Genomic DNA, 23,967 nt, shown 5'->3' with positions numbered 1-23,967 from the left:
ATGAAGGGAGTAGCTGTATGCCTGTTCCTGATGCTGACACTGATATCCATCTTCTGTGAGTATATCTTTCCTGACCTAGCCCTAACCCCTAATTATCAGCTGTCCCCTTACAATGACTGACCCAGAGAGTCCCAGGATAAACACATGTGAGAAGGGGGTATGCTTCCTGTTCAGAATGACATTTGCTTTTCTGCATCTGCCAAGAGAAATCATGCAATATCTGGGCTGGAGGAGACCTTAGGAGACAGAACTGAGATTATAAGTGCTTGAAGGGACCTTAGAACATACAATATTGAAGGTTGAAGGATCACAGACTATAAAATGTTGGCATTGGAAGAAATCATTAGAAATGTACTTTTAGAGATGAAATAGAATTTTGAAGTTCTAGAAATGGATTTAGTAGATGGAATCCAATCTGGTAGAAATATAACAGATCCTAGATCATTGAATTTTAAACTTGAAAGAGTCTTCAGAATTTACTTAATAAATTCCCTTCATTTTAAAAAGACAGAAAATGAGGCATGGTGAAAGTAGAAGAAAGAAGTTACTTTCTTCCATTACATTAAATGGAATTTTTTTTTGTCACATTAGAGGAAAGAATTTCCTAAGACTAAGGGAGCAAGCAGAGGACAGTTGTTGAGTCATTCAAGAGATCAATATTGCTGAATACTTTTGCATTCTTTCTTTCTATTCCAGATGTGGAGTCAGTCTCAGAAGAAAAAGTAAGTCTTCTCTCCCTCAACATCAAACCTTTTTGATATTGCATTCCTATCTTGTAATGACATTGCATTTCAAATAAAGGGGGCCCCAAATTTATTTTGAAAGAAAAGAAAGTACAAAATTAATTATATATCGAGGTTTATTCCCAGATGGCATTATGGGTAAGCCTTCAATGGGCTTTTCTCCAAATGTAAATTTTAAAGTTATGCCCTGGATAAACAGAAACCAAGCCCACAATGGCAGAAGACAAGAGTTTATCCAGATAGGATAGGTAAAGCTCAAGGTCATAAATCAGAAAACAGACTTATGTGGTCTCTTACTCTAGAAACATCCTCTACCAATGTAGATCAACACATAGGCTGTAATATGTAGATGTTGAGGGTTGTCAGAATCACAGGAGTTGTTAAGATACTTGTCAATATGATCATACAACCAATATAAACGAATCAGGACTAGCACCCAGAGCTTCCTGCCTCCAAAACTGCCATTCTGTCTCTTACTCTGTATATTCTAGATGGTCAATAAATGCCTCTTGAATAGAAGATTGGATTTCTGGAGCTCAGAGCTCCTCACTGCTTTATGACTATGAAATACAGGGCAAGGGTTGGGGGAGGGGGAATTGGTTTCAGGGGTTCTATGTGAAGATTGCAGGCATGATTTTCACAGTATCTCCTCATCTTTTTCCTTTTCAGACCCAGAGACCCAGGTGTCTCCAGGTTTTAAGAAACTTGACTATATAAAAATCCTATGAGCCAAGAAGGAGATAATGTTTATTACTGATTTTTCAGGTTGACTGCAAAGGTTATGAAAAACTGCCACCAGGAGTGAACCGACCATGCACTCTAGAGCTTAGACCAATATGTGGTTCTGATGGGAAAACATATCCCAATAAATGTGCTTTCTGCCATGCTGTTAAGTAAGTACAGGCATCAAATGGAAGGGAACAAAGTTAGTAGGGATAGGGTTAGGGGTGGGGCAGAATTCAGTGGTTAATACAATGGAGAGATATTCTTGAATGACTTGAGACCAGGGAGTGAGAAAACATTGTTCCATTCCCTTAAAGTTTACCCCAACAGCAGTTCTAGTCAGATGATTCACACTCCTCTCTGCCACATTTACTATCTCCATTACCCTTCCCTTCCTCTATATGTATTGGTATACCCACTTTATAGATAAAAAAAACCTGAGGTGTAAAGTAGTAAAAAGAAGTATCTAAAGCTATAGTGGTAGTGAGGGACAAAGCCAAGATTTGAACCCAGTGCTCTTTCCATGACACCATGTCACCTCGATCAATAGGGCCGACCATGGAGAAGTTCCTTCAACACTTTGTGCTCCTGTTTCCATGTGAATAGAAATAGTTATATATAAAAGTAGTGCATAAAAGTAGTTGAACAGTATAATTAGCATATTCTTTCCAGAGTCAACAATCATGTCAACAATTCCTTCCAGAGTTAACGATCAAAGTTTTTATAAAATTTATGAACTAGTTGCATACCTTTGGACAAGTCACTCAAATTCTCATTGCTCATTTTTCAGCTATTAGATGTGAGGGGGTCCATGAACCCTGTCAGCTCTGACATGCTATAGCTAATCCTTCTCCTTAAAGGCATCCATAGTTGTTCACATATCCTCTCCTTCCCACTCATGATTCATCCTATTCATCTTTTCAAATACTAAACATGTTTGTGTGACAAGAAGTGTATAAATTTGTGTCACATTTTTATCTCTGTTCATCATATTTCCTTCAAGTGATTTATGTCTTACTTTAGATTAGTAGTTCTGACTTTAGACTTTAATATGTTTCCACACCTCCACCAAAGAGCTGCTCTGATGCCTCATTGTGGCATGGAGGTAGCCCTGAATTCTCAAAGCTATATCAGGTGTGTGCAAGTTTGTGGTGAGGTCTAACTAATGCAGAAAGTCTTCCAGCATGAGGACAGTGACAGATTTTTTTCTGTCATTAGGAGACCTACCTACCTAATTTTAAAAATTGTAACCAGATAATCATAACCAGAAGGTTGTCTACAGGGTGGTGAAATTTCTTTGGTCACAGCAATTCATCAAGACAGGAAGGGGTTGAAATCTGCTTGAGTGTAAAAATTCCAGAAATTTGAAGAATTGGCTTTTATGACTCCTAGTAAAAACAAGGTGGAGTGAAGTAAAGATCTGATATTGATTGACTGATAAACAACCATCAGCTATAGTCATTTTGATAGAAATAGGTCGTGACTTCAGAAGGCGGATGGTGAAGCATGTCTGCTGCCTCTACACAGAGTGCTAGATATCAGTGAGAAATCAGACATACATTTTAAACCATGGAGAACATGTTGATTGTTTGGGATTTTGTTATTGTTGTTGTTTCTTTGTTTCCTGTACTAATTTATTATGAGAGAGGATTCTATTGCTAGAGAGAGGGTTGAGTAGTGGCGAGACATTGAATAATGGCAATGGTGGGGTTTTTTTAATAGCATAAATTAAATGTTTTAAAGATAAGAAGAGTAAGTTTTATGAAGAAGTTTAGAGAACAGCAGCAACATAGTATTACATAAACATGGAATCTCAGTGTCAGAAGGGATGTCATCGACCCTCTAATCCTGCTTTTACCCAATGCATGAATCTGCTCTGCAACATCACCCCCAAGTGGTCATCTTACTTCTGTTTAAACACTGCCTGTGACAGGGAGCTCATCACCTTCCCAGTCTTTTCTATTGTGCCCTCTTTTGAAGAAAAGAGAAAGTTGGACTAGTTGATATCAAAGGTCATTTCCACAATCTGAAGTCTGACATCAGAAAATGGGCTTGTGTATTAGTGATCCTCACTTAACTTTCTTCTCTTGTTCCATAGGCAGAGTGATGAGAAAATCAAGTTTTCACATGAGGGGCAGTGTTGAATTAGAGCAACAGTTCTGAAATGTCCTCCAGTGCCTTTCATTCCGACTAGAAGATAATGCACAAGACAGCTCTAATCTCCAGAGGACTCTCCTTCAGAACGTTGGTTCTCCAACCTCACTTAGAGGGTTGCTTGTTGAATAAAGGAAAATTCACTGGATTTTTTGTCTGAATTCTCTTACTTGGAGAAATAAACAAAGAACCTAAGATATAGTAAGATATCAAATATCATAACAGGATTGGAATCTGGAATATTCCACCTCCAGAAGACTTGATATTGGACAGGGGAGAGGCAGAACATGTTTACTGGCTTCAAGACTATCAAGGAATTAGGTCTTTTTCTGCTTAGCCTCAAAGGGCACCCATTTAACATTTGGGGACACACATCACGGGACCAACAAAATAGAGAACTAAACGTTTTCACCAGTCCTTATGTATTTTCACAAACTCCCCAAAATAGGAATTATGCCAAAGTGATCAAATAATTGCTGGTTTCTCCACAAGCCAAGATGATAATGTGGCTTAGAGTCTTCCCTACACGTAGCATAGGGTGTCAGTGTGTGTTCTCTGGGGAAGCACAATAGACATTTCTAGCCTCTTCTCTCGTCATTCTTCTCCAAAGGGGACTTTATTCCCTACCCAAAAGAGAAGCAGCAGGTTGAGGCCAGAAGCATGGGACTCTGCTCTCTTTAAAGAAAGGAGGTGCCAGGCTAGAATTGGATCTATTTACTCTCTAAAATATTGTTAGTGTTAGATGTGGTTTTCAGGATCAGGTTAAACTCACCACTGCTCATTGTTGGGGGAAGCAAAGCAGTACACCAAGATTTATATCCAAGTCTTGGCTGTTCATGCAGGTACAGAGCATTGATCTCCATCAGTAAGGAGGAGTACCATCCCAATAGGCAATGAGACTTGGGTTAGTCATAATCCTACCTAGGTAACAACCTTATAAATTAATAATAAAGAGTCTAATTCCTAATTGACTCATTCACCATAACTTCTCCCACAAGCACCCAAATTCTGATAGGGCATAAAACCTGACCCTGAAAGAAGAGCAAGAAGGACATGGGAGCTCGGAATGCAACCAAAAGTGACCTAATCTGTAAATCTGAGCCTAACAATAAGTGAAAAGAGATGAAAGTTCAATAAAGAAGAGACATTTCAAAATGCTCATAGAAAGAACACTAGACCTGAAGAAATTGTTTGCTTCCCAAAATCAGAAATAGAGGAAGGCTAAATAATTACTTCAACCAAAGGCAGCAATAAAAACAAAACAACAAGACAGAAACCATTCAGAGACTTTTTTTTAAATGTACCAGGCTAGATAAGGATGAAAGGCAAGGTCAAAAAAAAAAAAGTTGTGCTGGAGAAACAAGCCTGAAAGATCATGCGCTGAACCTCATCACACCCGGACTACAAGAAAGTCACTGTTCTCCTTTTGGTTTTTAATGAGGCTAAATTACAGAAAGGAAGGGAGAAAGAAAGGGAGTGGTAGAAGAAGTTTACAGAAGGGAATACATGATGGACCTTAATTACATCAAAGGGAATATAACTCCTCCTTCTTCACAGGAAGAAGATAGCCTAAAAGAGAATGTATAGAGATAAAAAGGAGAGCCAGAAAAAGACAGCAATGAAAAGAAAATTATTTTCTCGGTGGTGAGGTAGGGCATCAATAGTCCTATGAGAGAAGAGAAATATTCTATGAAGCAAGATGAAGATATTACAATGGGTATACTCTGCAGAGATTTTATGCTTAGAGAAACCACTCATCCTGCCTCAGGAAAAGGGAAATCAGAGTACCTGGGGGCAACTGACATCCAGAGGACTGAGACAACATGGCCCTAGGGAGGAAATTTGGAAGAAATGGGGGAGGGGTGACCAAAGAGAGAGCAAAGGTCAATGATAATCAGGGACACTGGAAAATTTCTACCTTGGGGCAATATTTTCTCATCATTTGGAGAAATTTTTTTTTCTAAGAATGAGGAGAAACAGAAAAAAAAAGGGGGGAGACAATGGCTAAGGTTTAAAAACCAGTAACACAGAACCTGCTTAGAATAAGGAACCCAGGTATCTTAGAAGCCTTGATTCCATGGGGAATGCTGTGACTAAACCAGGACTAAATAAGCTTAGGGATCATAAGTCAAAGAATAAATGTCTGGAGCAGCCAGCAAGGAGAGTTAAATAGGGAAGAAAATGAGGGAAAGGAAGAATTGTTAGAAAAGACACAGAAAATGAAATTTTAACTACTAACAAACAAAATACCCTGAAGGTGAGGAGAGGAAGGGGGATTCCACCTGACTACTCAACTAGGAAAGAAAGGGGGAGTGAGAATAAAATAAATAAACAGTGAAAGAAAAAAAGAACTATTAAGCAACACTCCTAAGAGATGGAATAACAAAAAGAAATTAGGGTGTGGAGGGCACAGACTTCCATGATGAGAGGAAGAGAGCCAGGTAAAAATAATCACCTTAAAATATATTAGGCTAAAATAACTAAAAAAGCATAGTACTATGTTGAAAAATGGAGAGGGGGATTCCTGCAGGAGGCGGAGCCAAGATGGCAGAGTGAAAGTAGTGACTGCTTGAGCTCTCCCCCAAACCCCTCCAAATACCTATAAAAAATGGCTCTAAACAAATTCTAAAGCAGCAGAGCTCACAAAAAGACAGAGTGAAGCAAATTTCCAGCCCAAGACAGCCTGGATGGTTGATCAGAAAGGTATAGAGAGGAGCCTAGTTCAGTGTGGGCAAGCAGGCCACAGCAAACCTGAAACAGGCCTTAGAGGACTGAATCATAGGCAACTATGGCAGTTTCCAGACTTCTTAATCCATGAAAGCCAAAGACAACTTAGAAGGTCAGTGGGAAAAGTCTGTGTCTGTGGTGAGAGAGAAGCTAGGTCTCAGGCTCAGTTCCCAAAGCAAGCACAGCCCCAGGGTGGTGGCTGCCCCTTGAGCTTCTGGCCCACAGACTAAGGGGGAATCAGGTGACTGATCAGAGAGGGATTGCAGGGATCTCTTTGCCAGTCCAAGGCAGGAATCTCTTTCTTTGCCTGTACTTAGATCTGGGTCACAGATCTGAGGGGCAGTCCTGGGGAAAGGAGGAGTGTGGTGGAGCTTGTAGTGGCTGTGGAGAGAAAATCTTCCTCACAGTTCCAAGACAGAAAAGAGTGCTTGTGGTCACTCATAGACCACAGCACAGGCTAGGAAAGGAGTAAACACCTCATGCCTTAACATACTACCTTGGAAGAACTGAAAATTTACAGGTCCCTAGAAGTATCTCTGAAAATAGCTGTACAAACCCCTGAAGCTTGGGACAGTACATTCTCCACACTGGAAGCAGAACTCTACCTTAATAAAGAGTTTACAACTCAAGTAATTGGCTGAGATCATGAGCAAAGAAGTGTCAGACCACAGACTCTTTTTTTGGTAACAAAGAAGATCAAAACATACAACCAGAAGACAACAAAGTCAAAGCTCCTACATCCAAAGCCTCCAAGAAAAATATGAATCAGTCTCAGGCCTTGGAAGAGTTCAAAAAGGATTTTGAGAAGAAAGTAAGAGAAGTAGAGGAAAAACTGGGAAGAGAAATGAGAGTGATGAAAGAAAATCATGAAAAACAAGTCAATAACTTGCTAAAGGAGACCCAAAAAATACTAAAGAAAATAACACCTTAAAAAATAGCCTAACCCAAATGGCAGAGGTCCAAAAAGCCAATGAGGAGAAAAATGCCCTAAAAAGAAAAATTGGCCAAATGGAAAAGAAAGTCCAAAAGCTTACTGAAGAAAATACTTCCTTAAAAATTAGACTAGAGCAATTGGAATCTAGTGACTTTATGAGAAATCAAGATACTGTAAAACAAATCCAAAAGAATGAAAAATTAAAAAACTATGTGAAATATCTCGTTGGAAAAACAACTGACCTAGAAAATAGATCCAGGAGAGATAATTTAAAAATTATTGGACTGTCTGAAAGCCATGATCAAAAAAAGAGCCTAGACATCATATTTCAAGAAATTATAAAGGAAAACTGCATGGAAAGATGATATTTGTAACTCGAGAACTTTGTCAGTATTAGCGTAGATGAAGGGAAAAAATTATATGTATGTATATATAGATAGATAGAGGGCATAGGGTGAGTTGAAGATTAAGGGGTCATATCTGGAGAATAAAATTAAGGGATGAGAGAAAGGAAAGGGAGAAGAAAGGGAGAGGTAGAATGGGGTAAATTACCTCACAAAAAAAAAACAGAAAAGAAAAGGCTCTTACAGTGGAGGGGAAACAGGGGAAGGTGAAAAGGAATGAGTGAATCTTATTCTCAAAGGATTTGGTTCAAGGAGGGAATAAGATACATGCTCAATTGGGTATGGAAATCTGTCTCACCCTACAGGAAAATAGGGGGAGAAGGGGACAAGAGAGCAAGGGAATGACAGAGAGGAAGGCAGATTGGGAAAGGGGGTAATCAGAAGCAAGCACTTCTGAGGAGGGATGGGATCAAAAGAAAGAACAGAATAAATGGGAGGGGGATAGGATTAAGGGAAATAGAGTTTTTCACAACATGACTACTATGGAAATGTTTTGCATAACTATACATATATAACCTATATTGAGTTGCTTACCTTTTCAATGAGGATGGGTGAGGAGGGAGGAAGGGAGAAAATTTGGAACCCAAAGTTTTAAAAACACATGCTTAAAAAAAATGTTTTCACATTCAACTGGGAAATAAGAAATACAGGAAATGGAGTACATAAATTTATCCTGCCCTACGCAAAAGAAGGGGAAGGAGATAAGAGAAGGGGGGGAGAGATAGAAGGGAGGGCAGACTAGGGGAAGGGGCATTCAGAATGCATGCCATCTTGGGTAGGGGGAGGGGCAAGATGGGGTGAAAATTTGGAACTGAAAATCTTGTGGAAGTAAATGTCGAAAACTAAAAATAAATAAATAAAAAACAAAAACAAAAGAAAAAGAAAAAGAAAAAAGGGAAAAAAAACGGAGAGGGAAAATTTTAATTTGGATACATGTGTATATATGGACTTATGAATTATCAATCTAAAGCACAGGTTTGGTCTAAAGAAACAAACAGAATCAGGTTCTTCCTCTTAATCAGTGGTTGAACCAAAGGAAAACAGAATGGAGTTTACCCTTTACAGAATCAGGTTGTACTTGTGCTGTATGTGTTATTTATTCTCTTTAAGCCAAAGAATTATGCATGCACAGGAGGTCAGAGTAATTCTAAGCTCAAGAGAAAGCCAGCTGAAGGAGACTTTTAAGTCCTTCCGGGCTTAGGAACCTTCTGTGGCCTTCTAGGTCCTTTGGTTTGGCATTTTGACTGAGTCCAAGTTTTGCAGAATAAATGCTTTTATTAAGAGGATTTGTCTGTGAAGTTTAAATTCAGTCAAAGGGCTGTACTTGAGGACCTAGACGGCCACATGTGGCCTTGAGGCTGAAGGTTCCCCACCCCTGCTAGAGCAATCCACCTTCTCTTCCTAACTCAGGATGCCTGTGTCAGCCAAAATCATAATCTCCATGTGTGTTATCTATAATATGAAAAAGGAATTTCTTAATAGAATAGGTTATAAAACAATAAGATAAGAGAAATGCCAAAGTGTTGAGGTTCAAAGGCACCTCAAAATGTAGAAATATGTGGTGTATATGAGTTGTGGAGCTATCTCAAAAGAGTTCTATTAGGCTATCTCCAAATAAAGTAAAGGCATTTATTCTGGGTAACATAACACACCAAGCAGGCTTCTCCGCCCCTTAAGGGAGACCCCATATTTAAGGGGTGGGAGGAGGGTAGCTCCTTAAGGGAGACACCCACTAGCCAGAAAAAGCTAGGGAGTCTTACAGAAGAAAACTTGCTGTGGGGAGGAGATGAGATAATCCAGGACAGAAAGGTGGACAGGAAGATGAGGTAACCTGGTTTACATATGCAAGGGGGTGGGATTAGTTCAGAGTTGGTGCATATCTAGGCATATCATTCAGCCCATATGCCAGAGGCAGAGGGGCCCCAGTTAGTTTTGTTAGTTCATTGGCCAGCCTACTTGAATCTCATTATCTACTAAAGTGGCTTTAAATGGTACTTGAGATAATGGGCTTTTCATTGACCAGTATATTTGAATCTCATCAGTGTCAATTGAAATTATAGTTCTAGGACATCGGTGTTTCTTCTGTCAAAAACATAACATAACATAACAGTGCTCATAAACACAGGAAAGAGGGATGCCATCATTTAGGATGGTGGCTAACAAGGGAGAGTCATAAAATAATAAAATAAGAGAAATGTCCAGTGGGCCAAGTCCTTGGCAGAAGAATGTTCCTAGTCAGCAAAATCCAGTAGGAGTATGTCTGTTATGCCAACCAGGGTGCTTCTTCCGGCTGGTTAGTCTAGGTTTGGGGGCTCAAAAGATCTCAAATGGTCATCAGGATACATGCACATTTTCATATTCATCTCTAGTCATCTTGATCTATCTCTTACTACTGGACCATGATGGCTCTAGAGAAGAGAGCGAGACTAGTGATTTTGCACAGACCTGCATCACTTAAATCCAATTCACTTGCAAGTTAAGACATCACCTTCTTGATGACATTGGCCCTCTTTGAGAACTAAGGGCAAACAATAATAGGTGAGCAGTACTAGCTTCCCCACTGGGCAGTTCCAGTTGGGCAATGCTGCTCCCCCCTTAATTCCTTCTTTCATCCCTCCCACATTCCACATGGGGAATTATGTACTTACATGTGCATGCTCTGCCCAAAGGAAAATGGATTTCTTGAAACTGAGCTTTGAAAAAAACAGGCTTTGGTAAGGCCCAGTGGGATTCAAATGGAGTTACTAGAGAATGCCTTAAACCCAAATAGCTCTGGCTCTCACTGACTGTCCAATAATAAGTCCCAGCCCAAGCATCTGTTGGTCATTGTTTGGGTTTTAATGGCTCAGAGTGAGCGTAAATAGCAATTGGTTCTGTCCCCTCCCAGACTGATGTTTTTCACTAAGTAAAAGAGGTCATTCTTTGAGTCATTTCTTCTTACCTAGCCTTAATCACTGAACGGGCAGTTCAGTTTGCTTCAGACAAACTGAGGTGTGGGAAAGACCTTAGCTTAAAAGGGTCAAATTCTTCTATTGCATCTGAGCCATCTCTAATCATCCTAATCTATGTCTTGCCACTGGACCCAGGTGCCTTTGGGGGAGAGAGAGAGGCTGGTGACTTTGCAAAACCTTGCCTCATTTAAATCCAATTCACTTTCAAGTCAAGACATTACTCTCCTGACATCATTGGTCCTTTTCAAGAACCTAGGACAAAGAAGAACAAGAAAAACTAAAGAAATATAAACATCTCATAATTTTAAATGTCAATGGATTAAACAATTCAAGAAAATAAAAAAAGAATGACAAATTTGAAAAAGAAAACAAAACCCCACAATCTGTTGCTTACTAGAAGCATGTTAAAAAAAACAGACATACACAGAATTAAAATGAGAAGCTAGAAAAATATTTATTTCTATCTAATCAATCAATAAGCAAAAGTTGCAATCATGCTATTAGACAACGCAAAAACAAACATTCACAATGTAAAAAGTTATAAACAAGGGAAATACATTATGCTGAAATGAACCATAGACAAGATCAATATTAAACTTATATGCTACAAATGCCTTAGCATCTAAAATCATAAAAGAAACATTAGTAAAACTACAAGAAGATATAGACAGTATGTCTTGATGTGTCAGTGTTCCTCTCAGTTGTGGATAAATTTAAAAGAAAACTGAAAGAGAAAATATAGAACTGAAAAAATTGCTGGAGAAACTAGAGGTACAAAAAAAATTCTCAATGGGACTGACAAAGGATAGATGAAGATATATAGATATTTCTCAGTACCACATGGAATTTTTGCAAAAATTGAGTGTATATTACAGGGTATGGAGATACTGCAAAGAAATAAAAAAGCAGAAACAGTAAATTCATCCTTCACAGATCATAATACAATAAAGAATAATCAGTTACCAAGACTAAAGATAAGACCAAACATAAAAGACACTGACTCAAATAGAGACTTAATAATGAAGATTAAAGAATAAATAAGAAAGAATAAAGAACGAGGCAGAGCAAATAATAGAAACATTTAGTCATTATGAAAAAGAAAATGATAAAAATGAAATAGCATACCAAAATTTCTAGCACTCAGCTAAAGCAATCCTAAGGGGAAAATCACATCTCCAGAAAGCTGTATTAACAAAATAGAAAAAGAAAGAACTGATTAATTGAATTTGAATTTCCAAAATTAGAAAGTCAACAAAATAAACCTAAAATAAGCAGTAATGGGGAAACAGTAAAAGTTAGAGAATTAGATAAAATGAAAACAAAAGGAGTAAAAAACTAATAAAACTAAAAGCTAGGGTGTTTTTTTTTGTTTTAAGCTTAACAAAATTTATGGGAAGAGGAGGGCAGAAAATCACATAAATGAAATAGTAAATGAATAATATGAAACTACAATAAACCCAGAAGAAAAAAATACTATCAGAAACTATTGTGCACAGTTGACATAACTGAGAAAATAAAAGAAATATAAGAAGATCTTTAAAAATGTAAATAATATCCTGGGGAAAGACTATCTTCTGGAGTTGTTTTTAGGAACACATGATAATACTGCTCATAAATTTTCATGTGTCTCTACTGCTTTCCGTATTTTTCTTTCATCACCACATTTAGTTTGGGATATCTAAACAATAACTGGTCACCATGAGGTGTTGGAATACTGGACATGCAGGACAGACTCCCATCAGTCCTGTCATACTGCTTAAATAACAATAATAATGTGGGTCCACCAAACTAGAAATTGGTATCCATCAAGAAACTAAAAGTAGTAGGAAAACATCCTAAACCTGTTCCCATAAAGATTCCTGTTTCTGTACCTAAGGATAATCACCACTAGGCTTACCATATAATCATAAAAATAAAGCTAGAATAGATCTTAGAAGTCATGAGTTCAAGCTTTCTTCATTTCATAGATAAAGAGAGCCCTAGATGTGCAGAGTGCCCTAAGATCACCCCGTTCCTAAGCAGCAGAGCTCAGACTTGAACTTTTTTTTTCAATTCAACCAGCATTCATTGAGTGCTTCCTATGTGCCAGCACTGTGCTAGGCACAAAAAGTACAAAGACAAAGGTACCACAGGCCCATGGTTAAGAAGCTAATGTTTTATTTAAGGTTGTGAATCTCAGGGCGGAGGGAGGGGAAGGCAACTTGTTCTCAGGTGACACAAAACAAGTAAATGGGGTGAGGAGGTAGAAGATGACATTGTTTCCCTGTGGGATTAATAAAAGGCCCTTTGGTGGCCTAGCCGTTCCAGATCTTAAATTGTATTATAAAGCAGCAATCATCAAAACTACTTGGTACTGGCTAAGAAATAGAGTGGTGGATCAGTGGAATAGGTTAGGTATACGAGACACAGTAGTCAATGCCTATAGTAATCTACTATTTGAAAAACACAAGGACTCCAGCTTCTCGGATAAGAACTTACTATTTGACAAAAATTGCTGGGAAAACTGGAAAAGAGCATAGCAGAAACTAAGCACAGACCAATCTCTCACACCATATACCAAAATAAAGTCAACATGGGTTCATGATTTAGATATAAAGACTGATACTGTAAGCAAACTAGGAGAGCAAGGAATAGTTTACCTGCCAGATTGATGGAGAACAGAAGAATTCATGACCAAACAGAAGACAGAGAACATTATGAAATGCAAAATGAATAATTTTGATTACATTGAATTGAAGTTTGTGCACAAACAAAGCCAATGTAAAGAAGATTAGAAAGAAAGTAGAAAATTGGGAACTTTTACAACCAGTGTCTCTGATAAGGGCCTCATTTCTAAAATATATAGAGAATTAAGCCAAATTTATAAGAATACAAGTCATTCCTCAATTGATAAATGGTCAAAGGATATGAGAAGGCAGTTTTCAGATGAAGAAATTAAAGCCATTTATAGTCACATGAAAAAAATGCTCTAAATCACTATTGATTAGAGAAATGTAAATCAAAACAACTCTGAAGTACCACATCACACCTATAAGACTGGCCAACATGACAAAACAGGAAAATGATAAATGTTGGAGGAGATGTGGGAAGATTGGAACACTAATGTATTGTTGGTAGAGTTGTGAAATGATCCAACCATTTTGTAGAACAATTTGGAACTATGCCCAAAGAGTTATGAAAATGTGCATACCCTTTGACCCAGCAATAGCTCTTCTAGGGCTGTATCCCAAAGAGATCATACAAATGGGAAAAGGACCCACGTGAACAAAATTATTAATGCCACCTCTTTCTGTGGTGGCAAAGAATTGGAGACTGAGGGGATGTCCATCAGTTGGGGAATGGCTGAACAAGTTGTGGCATATGAATGTAATGGAATACTGTTGTGCTAAAAGAAATTATGAGCAAGTGGACTTCAGAAAAACCTGAAAAGACTTGCATGGACTGATGCTAAGTGAAGTGAGCAGAACCAGGAGAGTGTTGTGCACAGTAACAGCTACAGAGATGACTTTGATAGACTTAGCTCTTCTCAGCAATGCAAGGATCTAAGACATCTCCAAAAGTCTCATGATAGAAAATGCTATCCACATCCAAAGAAAGAACTACGGAGTTTGAATGCAGATTGAAGCATGCTATTTGCTATTTTTTTCTTCTGTTTTGTTTTGTTTTGTTTTCTCTTTCTTGTGGTTCCTCGTATTGGTTCTAATTCTTCCTTACAACATCACTAATGTGAAAATATGTTTAATAGGAATGTATATGTATAGCCTATATCAGATTGTGTGCCATCTTGGGGAGGGAGGCGAAGGAGGGGGAGAAAAATTTAAAACTCAAAAGCTTATGGAAGGGATTGTTGATAAATCAAAATAAATTAATAAAAATAAGAAAAAAAGAAAAGGCCCTTTGTAGGAGGAGATATTTGAGCCCTGAAGGAAATGAAGACTTCTGAGAGGGAGGTGAAGTAGATGAGCCTTCCAGGGCTATAGGACAGACAGCATATGAATCCAAACCCAGGACTCCTTTCCCTAAGCCCTGGTGCCTTCCTGTCATACTTACTACAACAATTAATAAAAAAAAAGAACTTTGCAAGAAGCATCTCATTCAGTCACCATCACAACCCTGTGAAAGCAACAACTCATTATATACTTTGGTTCTGAACAGGGCAAAAAGAGGGCAGGATAGAGTAGTGCTTTGGTCATAGATAAAGAACAAGGAAGGAGCACCGCCAGTACTGAAATCTAGATCTTCTGACTCCCACTCCAGTGTTTCTTCCACTGTACCACAGAAGCCCAACGGTCACACTGACCTTGCCCCTGGGCAACTCCATTTTCATCCCTGACAGCTGACTGCCTAGGAAAGCCTGCAAGGTTCAGCACATGGAATACTAGAAATGGAAGGGACCTCAGATATGAGTCCAACATCCTCCATTTATTGCCTCAAGTCACATTACAATTCAGTATTGGAGACAAGATTTGAATTCAGGCCTTTTGATTGCTGGTACATTGTCCTTCCTAGTCTATTATGGTTCACTTTTCTTTCTCTAGGGAGCTTTGTCTCTGCTAGTCAAGTGTATTCTTTCTCTTTCTCTTTCCTCTGAACTCCTGTAGGCCTTTGTACCTGTCAGAGAAATTATCACCCTCTACCCAGTTTTAAAATTATGTGTTTCCATGGATTAATTCACTCTGTCCTCCAAATACATTGTGAGTTCTCTGAGGCAAGAAGACTAACTTATTTGTTTCTCTATTTACCATAAAAAGCCACACATAGTTTTTCAGCTAGCAAATGCTTGCTTAACATTTGTGGAATAGAGACAAGTGGTTAAATTCTTTCACAAATAAAAAAAACAAAGATCCATCTCTATAGCCACTGAAAAATAATAATGATGATGCCTATCATCAGTGATGACTGGGTTTGCATTTGGACCATAATGTACAACCAAGAAATATCACCAGAAAAGGAAGAAACAAGTCAAAAAGTAAGAGTAAGAAAACATCCTCCACTCAGACCAAGTTCTGCACTGGTACCCCAAAGATAATTAAAGAATCAAAGGAAGTTTCTTGCCTACTGGGTGAATTACCTAAAGAGGATTTCCAAATTACTAAGATAGGAATTACCCAGGATGAGATGGGTAGAAGTTTTAAGATACATCAGTGTAGTATGAATATCAAATATAAGGTCATAGAACCATCGAAGGACTATATAAATAATAAAAAGATATTAGCTCTCATAATGTAGTATTTAAGGATTCGAAAGCTTTCTCATCACTAAAGTCCCGTAAGGAGGCAATAGGAGCAGAGTTATCTCCATTTTATAGGAGGGGAAATTGGGGATCAGAGAAAAGAAAACATGGTCAGAATCACAACTGTAAAGATCTTAAGATCTAGGAAACCGAACCCAGGCTTTCTGAGTCCATGTCCTGGAGCCTTTACAAGTTGCATTAAAAAAACAGGGAAGGAAAGGGAATGAAATCTTAAGAAGGTAGAGAACAGAGACAGGAAGAAAAGAGGGAGAGGAATAATAAGAAGCAAAAGAAAAGGAGGAAAGGGAGAGAAAGGGAGTATAAAAACAAGCAAATTAGACGGCTAAGGAAGAGATGGCTTGTTTCCAATCATGCACCCAAGGCATGCATCCCAACTGGGCCATTTTCTGGGTGATTTCACGGGTCACAGGACTCTGACCAAACATCCTGGGTCACTTGGGTCAAGTCATTTTACTTCACAGAATCTCCTTCCTAGGAGCCAAGGAGTCTGCTATTTCTGATTCACTGTCAATACCTACGGAATGCAGATGGGTCCCACAAATCAATAAAGCATTGCTCCAAGACTGAGAAGGGTGGTCGTCCTCAACCCTACCGCCCAGTAATATAATGTCATCAATCACGTTGTCCTGATGCTCCAAACCTAAAAACAACTGTATTCTTTTTCTCACCTATACTGTTCTGTTCTTTGTTCTATGCTTATACAAGGAGCTACACTTCCTCCTCTAGGTCTTTTGTACTAACTGAGCTAGCTATTTAATCCTCTTTATTAACAGGTTCCCACCTCCCAATAAACTGTTACCTTGCTCAGAAAAAAAAATGTGCCTCAGTTTACTTTTGTCGAGTTTAACTCATGACCGCACCATAACGAGTTTCAAATTCTGCTTATGACCAGTAAGCCAGGAAGGTAAGGAAAACAGTGAAGGACTTAGAAGATATTGTCTAGGAAGGAGCTTCAGTTAATCTTCAGACAAATAGTCCTCATCACTCAAATCTTTCCATGTTCTCTGTGCCTAAGACCTGCAACAGCTCCTAACCCAACTCAGGAGACTGTACCAAAGAATCAGAGAACATAGGATAAAATAGGCTCACACATGAAAGGGAAGCCACACAGGTAAAACGATTCCCAGAGCCACACTGCTCTATCACAACTTGATCTCACCTGGCTCCCTTGCTCTCCCACCTACCATAACATATAACTCTAATGCTACCACATAAGGCCTCATTAATAAACATCTGCCCATAATCCTGGAATGTTTCTGCTTTCATGAGCTTCTTACAGGTAATCTCAGAAGCAGGTCTGCCACTAATTCATTGACACTTCCTTTCTCAGAACTTCAGTTTTCTCATCTACAGTAAGAACAGCTAGGCCTATAAAATCATCTCATTAAGTAACATTTAAATTCTATCCCTCTATGATTATTAAGTCTAGAGTTTAATCTCTCCTCCCATGCAGGAATGCCACTTAACACATTTCCAACAAGTAAATAGTTGGCCTCTGCTAGAACAGGGGAGACCCTTTACATCCTGAGAAGTAGCATGGAATGATGAGGAAACCCAGCACTCAATTTTGAGTTCAAAAACTTCAAGTCCTGGTGCCACCATCTATAAACTTTGAGACTCTGAGCAAATCATTTAAATGCTCTGCACCAGTTGCCTCATCTGCAAAAAGGCCATTGAAGAGTCATCTCACAAGTGCATTGTGAGCAATCAAATAGGGTAAATTACATAAGGACTTAACAAACCATGATATACTCTATAAATATGATCTGTTACTCAATGAGGAAATTCTACTTATTTCATGTGTTTGGGAAACCAGATTAGTACAAGATTACATGTGACAGGACTCAGGAGTCTAGTGAATTTCCCTTCATTTCCAGCTCTTAGGTCCAGGCTAACTTTTTCATAAGCAAATCATTCAAAAGCCATCTGGAATTTGTTTCCAGGGACCTGCATTCATACAAGCTGGTTTCATAATTGAAGTGGATTCTTGCCTGTATATAATGGTGGTCCCATGGAAGCTGAGCTCAGAACAGCAGCTCACTTGGGCTCACTTCACTCCACTTACCTTACCAACACTTACACCATAAAGGCAGCAGCTGTATGCTTGTTCCTAATGCTGACACTGACATCCATCTTCCATGAGTATATCTTTCCTGACTTGGCCCAAACCCCTGACATCAGCTGTCCCCTTACAGTGATTGACCCAGAGAGTCCCAGGATAAAAACATGTAAGATGTGGGCACACTTCCTGTACAGAATGACAGCTTTAAAAAGAAATACATTTACTTTTCTCCATCTGCCAAGAGAAATCTTTCAATATCAAGGTTGGAAGAGACCTTAGGAGATAGAACTGAAATTATAAGAGCTTGAAGGGACCTTAGAACATACAATATTGAAGGCAGAAGGATCATAGACTATAAAATATTGGAAGAAATCATTAAAAACGTACTTTTAGACATGAAATGGAATTTTGAAGTTAATAACAGAGCTAGAAATGGATTTAGAAGATGGGATGCAATCTGTTAGAAATATAACAGATCATAGGACATGGAATTGTAAACTCAAAAGGGTCTTCAGAGTAAATTTAATTCATTCCCCTCATTTTAAAGAGACAGAAATTGAGGCCTTGTGAAAGAAGAGGAGAGAAGTTATTTCCTTCCATTATATTAAATGGAATTTCTTGTCACAGTAGAGGAAAGAATTTCCTAAGACTAATGGAGCAAAAGCAGGAGCATTGTTGGATCATTCAAGAGACCATGTTGGCTTCTCCTTAATACTTTTGCCTTCTTTATTTCTATCCCAGATATGGAGTCAGTCTAAGAAGAAATAGCAAGTCCCTCAATACTAACCCTTCTGATTTTGTATTCCTATTTTGTAATGACATTGCATTTCACATAAATGTGGTCCCAAATTTATATTAAATTATTTTGAATGAAAACCAGTGCAAAATTTATTAAATATGGAGGCTTATTTCCAGATGGCATTCTGGGTCAGCTTCAAATGGGCTGTTCTCCAAATGTAAATATTAAAGTTATGTCCTGGGTAAACAGAATCCAAGTCCACAAGGACCAGAAGCCTAGATAGGATAGATAAAGCTCAAGGTCACAAATCAGAAAGTAATGTTATGGGGTCTCCTACTCTAGAAAATTCCTCTACCAATATAGATCAGCACCTAGGCTGTAGTGTATATATAACTCACAAGAGTTAAGATCCTTGTCAACATGGTGATACAACCAATGTAAGAGAAGCAGAACTGGCACCCAGGTCTTCCTGCCTCCAAAGCTGACCATCTATCTATTCAGCCATGCTGCCTTTTACTCTGCATATTCTAGAAAGTCAATAAATAAATATCTGTTGAATAGAAAATTAGAATTTTGGAAATCAGAACTCCTTACCCCTCTGTGACTATGAAATGCAGAGGAAGGGGTAATTGATCTCAGTGGTTCTATGTGAAGATTGTAGGCATGGTTTTCATAGTCTCCTGACCATTTTACTTTTCAGAACCAAGAACTAAGTATCCTCAGATTTTTAGAAACTTGACTTTGTAAAAATCCTATGACCCAAGAGGGAAATAATGAATATTATTGATTTTTCAGGTGGACTGAAAAGGTCATGAAAAACTGCCACCAGGAAAGTCCCAACCATGCACTCCAGACTATAGACCAATATATGGTTCTGATTGGGAAACATATCCCAGTAAATGTACTTTCTGCAGTGCTGTTAAGTAAACACAGACATCAAATAAAAAGGAAGAGATTTAATAGGAGCAGGATCTGGGGGGGGTGGGACAGAATTCAGTGGTTAACACAATGGAAACATATTCTTGAATGATATGTTAAACCAGAGAGTGAGAAACCATTGTTCCATGCCCTTACAACATACCCCAACAGCAGATCAGTGTTTACCAGCAGTTCTCCTAGCCAGATGATTCACACTCCTCTCTACTACATTTACTATCTCCATTATCTTTCCCTTCTTCTATATGTGCTATATGTATGGGCATAAAATGTATGTCCATTTTACAGATAAGGAAACTGAGGCTTAAAGTTTCTAAAGCTATAACAATAGTGAGGGACAAAGCCAAGTTTTGAACCCAGTTCTCCCTTCGTGACACCATGTCACCTCGATCAACAGGGCTTACGATAGACAAATCCCTTCAAGTCTTTGGGCCTCTGTTTTCATATGAATGGAATTAGTTAAATGCTTCCATAGTTTATTCGTATATGTATAAAATTAGTGTATAAAAATAGTTTGACAGAATGATTAATATATTGCTTCCAGATTCAACAATCTGTTAACAATTCCTTCTAGAGTTAATCAATGTATTTATAAATTTATGAACTAGTTGCATACCTTTGGACAAGTCACTCAAATTCTCAGTGGTCATTTTTCATCTATAAGATCAGGGAATTCCATGAACCCTGTCAGTTCTGACATGCTACAGCTCTAACCCTTCTCAAAGGCATCCACAGTTGTTCACACATCCTCTCCAACATGCCCATGATTCATCCTATTCATCAGTTTAAATGCTAAAGAGGAACACACATGTATGTGTGACATGAAATGTATATATGTTTCTGTCTTATATTTATATCTCTGGTTATCATCTTTCCTTCAAGAGAGTTAAATATCATTTTAGACTAGTAACTCTGACTCTAAACTTTAATATGTCTCTGTACCTGTACTAAAGAACTCCTCTGATGCCTCATTGTGGCAAAGAGGTGGCTCTGGATTCTCAAAGGCTTTCTCAAGGTATGTTCAAGTTTAAGTCCAGGTCTTCCAGCATGAGTACAGCAACAGACTCATTGAGAGATCTGCCTACCTAAAAAGGCTCATCTCCAGAAGGTTGTCTTCAGGGTGGTGAATTTTCTTCAGTCACAGCAATTCACTGAGACTGTGAGAAGTTGAAATCTGCTTGAATGCAAAACTTCCAGAAGTTTAAAGTATTGGCTTCTGTAGCTTCTAGTAAACACAGCATGGAATGAAGCAAAGATCTGATGTTGATCCATCAATAAACAACCATCAGCTGTGGCAATTTTTTTTTTTAGCTTTTATTTATTTATTTTTAGTTTTCAACATGCACTTCTATAAGATTTTGAGTTCCAAATTTTCACCCCATCTCTCCCCTCCCCCACCCCAAAATGGTGTGCAATTGGATATAGACTCTACATATACGTTTAAATTGAACTTATTTTCACATTAGTCATGTTTTAAAGAAGAATTAGAACCAGTGGGAGAAACCACGAGAAAGAAGAAACAAAAAAAGAGAGAGGTCAAATACCATGCTTTGGTCTGCATTCAGACTCCATAGCTCTTTTTCTGGGTGTGGACAGCATTTTCCATCATGAGGCCTTTTAGAGTTGTTTTGAATCCTTGCACTGCTGAGAGGAGATGAGTCTGTCAAAGGTAGTCATCGCACATTGTGGCTGTCGCTCTGTACAATCTTCTGCTGGTTCTGCTCACTTCACTCAGCATCAGTTCATTTAAGTCTTTCCAGGGTTTTCTGAAGTCTGCCTGCTCATCATTTCTTACAGCACAATAGTATTCCATCACATTCATATATCACAACTTGTTCAGCCATTCCCCAACTGACGGGCATCCTCTCAATTTCCAATTCTTTGCCACCACAAAAAGAGCTGCTATAAATATTTTTGTACATGTGGGTCCTTTTCCCATTTGTATGATCTCTTTGGGATACAGACCTAGAAGTGGTATTGCCAGGTCAAAGGGTATGTACATTTTTGCAGCCCTGTGGGCATAGTTCCACATTGCTCTCCAGAATGGTTGGATCAGTTCACAACTCCACCAACAATGCATTAGTGCTCCAATTTTCCCACATCTTCTCCACCATTAACCATTTTCCTGTTTTGTCATGTTAGCCAATCTGATAGGAGCAACGTGATACCTCAGAGTTGTTTTGATTTCTCTAATCAACAGTGATTTAGAGCTTTTTTTATATGACTATAGATGGCTTTAATGTCTTCACCTGAAAACTGCCTACTCATATCCTTTGACCATTTATCAGTTGAGGAATGACTTCTATTCTTATAAATTTGACTTAATTCTCTCCATATTTTAGAAATGAAGCCCTTATCAGAGATAGTGGTTATAAAAATTCTTTCCCAGTTTTCTGCTTCCCTCCTAATCAGGGAGATATGGCTATTTTAATAGAAATGGGACATGACTTCAGAAAACTGATGGTGAAGCACGTCTGCTCTCTCTCCACAGAATGGTGGGGCGCTATCAGTAAGAAATAAAACACACACTTTACAACATATCCAATGTGTTGGTTTGTTGAGGGTTTTGCTGTTACTGTTTCATTGTTTCCTGTACTAATTTGTTAAGAGGGATGGTTCTATTGCTAGAGAGGGGGTTGAGGACTGAAGAGTCATGGAGAAACGGCAATGATTTTTTTAGATAGCATAAATTAAATATTTTAAAGGCAGGCACAATAAGTTTTAAGAGGAAGTTTAGAGAACAATAGCAACATGGTATTAAATGTGGAATCTCAGTGAGAGAAGGAACATCAGAGATCACCTAATCCCACTTTACCCAGCACATGCATCTGCTCCGTGACATCACCTGCAGCTGGTCATCTTCTACTTAAAACAGGGCAGGGGCACCTGTGGCCTCAAGGCACATGTGGCCCTCTAGGTTCTCAAATGTGGCCCTTTGCCTGAACCCAAACTTTTCAGAACAGATCCCCTTAATAAAAGGACTGGTTCTGTAAAACTTGGACTCAATCAAAAGGCCACACCCGAGGTCCTACAAGATCACATGAAGCCTCAAAGCTGCCTGTTCCTCACACCTGGTTTAAACACTGCCTGCGACAAAGAGCTCATCACTCCCCCAAACAGCCCCAAACATTCTAAAGTTTGAAATAAAAAAATGGGCTTGTGTATTACTGATCTTCACTTAACTTTCTTTTCTCATTACACAGGCAGAGCAATGACGAAATCAAATTTTCACATCAAGAATGTAATTCACATCAATTTTCACTCAAGAATGGAATTGCTATTCAGGAAAGAGTGACCTTTATATAAATGAAATCTTTCAAGCAAATGTTAGATAACTGTTGGAGATACTTTAGAGCATATTTCAGCTATTTCAGAGATGGTTTGGACCTTCTATGAAATCCACCGAGATTTTTAAGCTTTTTGCTTCCCAAGAATGTCCTACTAAAATCCAAATACTACAGGGAAATATCAAGGTTCATCAATTGACCCCAATTGCCTCACCAGAAAAGAAAAACAAACAAACAAAAAAGAATCCAGAAAAGGCATCTGTGGGAAGATGAGAAAGGTCCCTTGCAGAAAGGAGAGCAAAGTATTCCAGGAGGTTTTCTGACCTATTTGAGGATATCTGCTTGAGGGAGATAATTTCTATTAGTACGTATATACATGTGTGCATGTAGGTATATATATATATATATATATATATATATATATATATATATATATATATATATATATATATATATATATATATATATATATATATATATATATATATATATATATATATATATATATATATGTATGTATGTATGTATGTATGTATGTATGTACATATGTATGTATGCATGCATGCATGTGTGTGTGTGTGTGTGTGTGTGTGTGTGTGTGTAGGTTGTAGGAAGCATCCCAAACACTGCCTTTGCTCCTTGGATCTTGAGACTAGATCAATACCATTCTATTCCTATCTAAAAGTAAGCTGTATACTGGAGAGAACAGGGCATCGGAAATGATAGTTGGAATCCTGCCTCTACAAGTCATTGTCTGCACAAGCTTAGGGTAAATCAGTAAACCTCTCTTGATCTTATTTTCCTCACTGATTAAAGGAAATGTTTGGATTAGATGATCCAGTAAGATTTCCTCACGCTTTAAATCTATGATCTAGACGAGGTAAAGAGAAGACTGTGACAGCCAATTTGTCATCCATGTTTCACCAGTTAAGGCTTATGTGTCGAGATTGCCATTTGTCAAACTGCTCAGAGTTATTGGCAGTACACACACTTAACATTTGGGGGCATACATCATGGGACCAACAAAACAGAGAACTAAATATTTTCACCACT

At 38.3% G+C, this 23,967-nt stretch overlaps 1 protein-coding gene across 1 annotated transcript; it reads left to right on the top strand.

Annotated features, from left to right (window-relative positions):
• On the top strand, window positions 1–3,610 carry LOC110196042 (ovomucoid-like). Its single transcript, XM_020969118.2, has 4 exons — window positions 1–55; window positions 697–722; window positions 1,509–1,636; window positions 3,565–3,610. The coding sequence occupies exons 1-4, from the start codon at window positions 1–3 to the stop codon at window positions 3,608–3,610; spliced, it is 255 nt and encodes an 84-aa protein (XP_020824777.1).
• The last annotated feature ends 20,357 nt before the right edge of the window (window positions 3,611–23,967 follow it).

This window comes from Phascolarctos cinereus, unplaced genomic scaffold (assembly GCF_003287225.1).
Source record: "Phascolarctos cinereus isolate Bilbo 61053 unplaced genomic scaffold, phaCin_HiC Scaffold_2;HRSCAF=192, whole genome shotgun sequence".
Lineage (NCBI taxonomy): Eukaryota > Metazoa > Chordata > Mammalia > Diprotodontia > Phascolarctidae > Phascolarctos > Phascolarctos cinereus.
The sequence above is the reverse complement of the archived record's forward strand: the minus strand, read 5'-3'. Positions and strand labels throughout refer to the sequence as shown.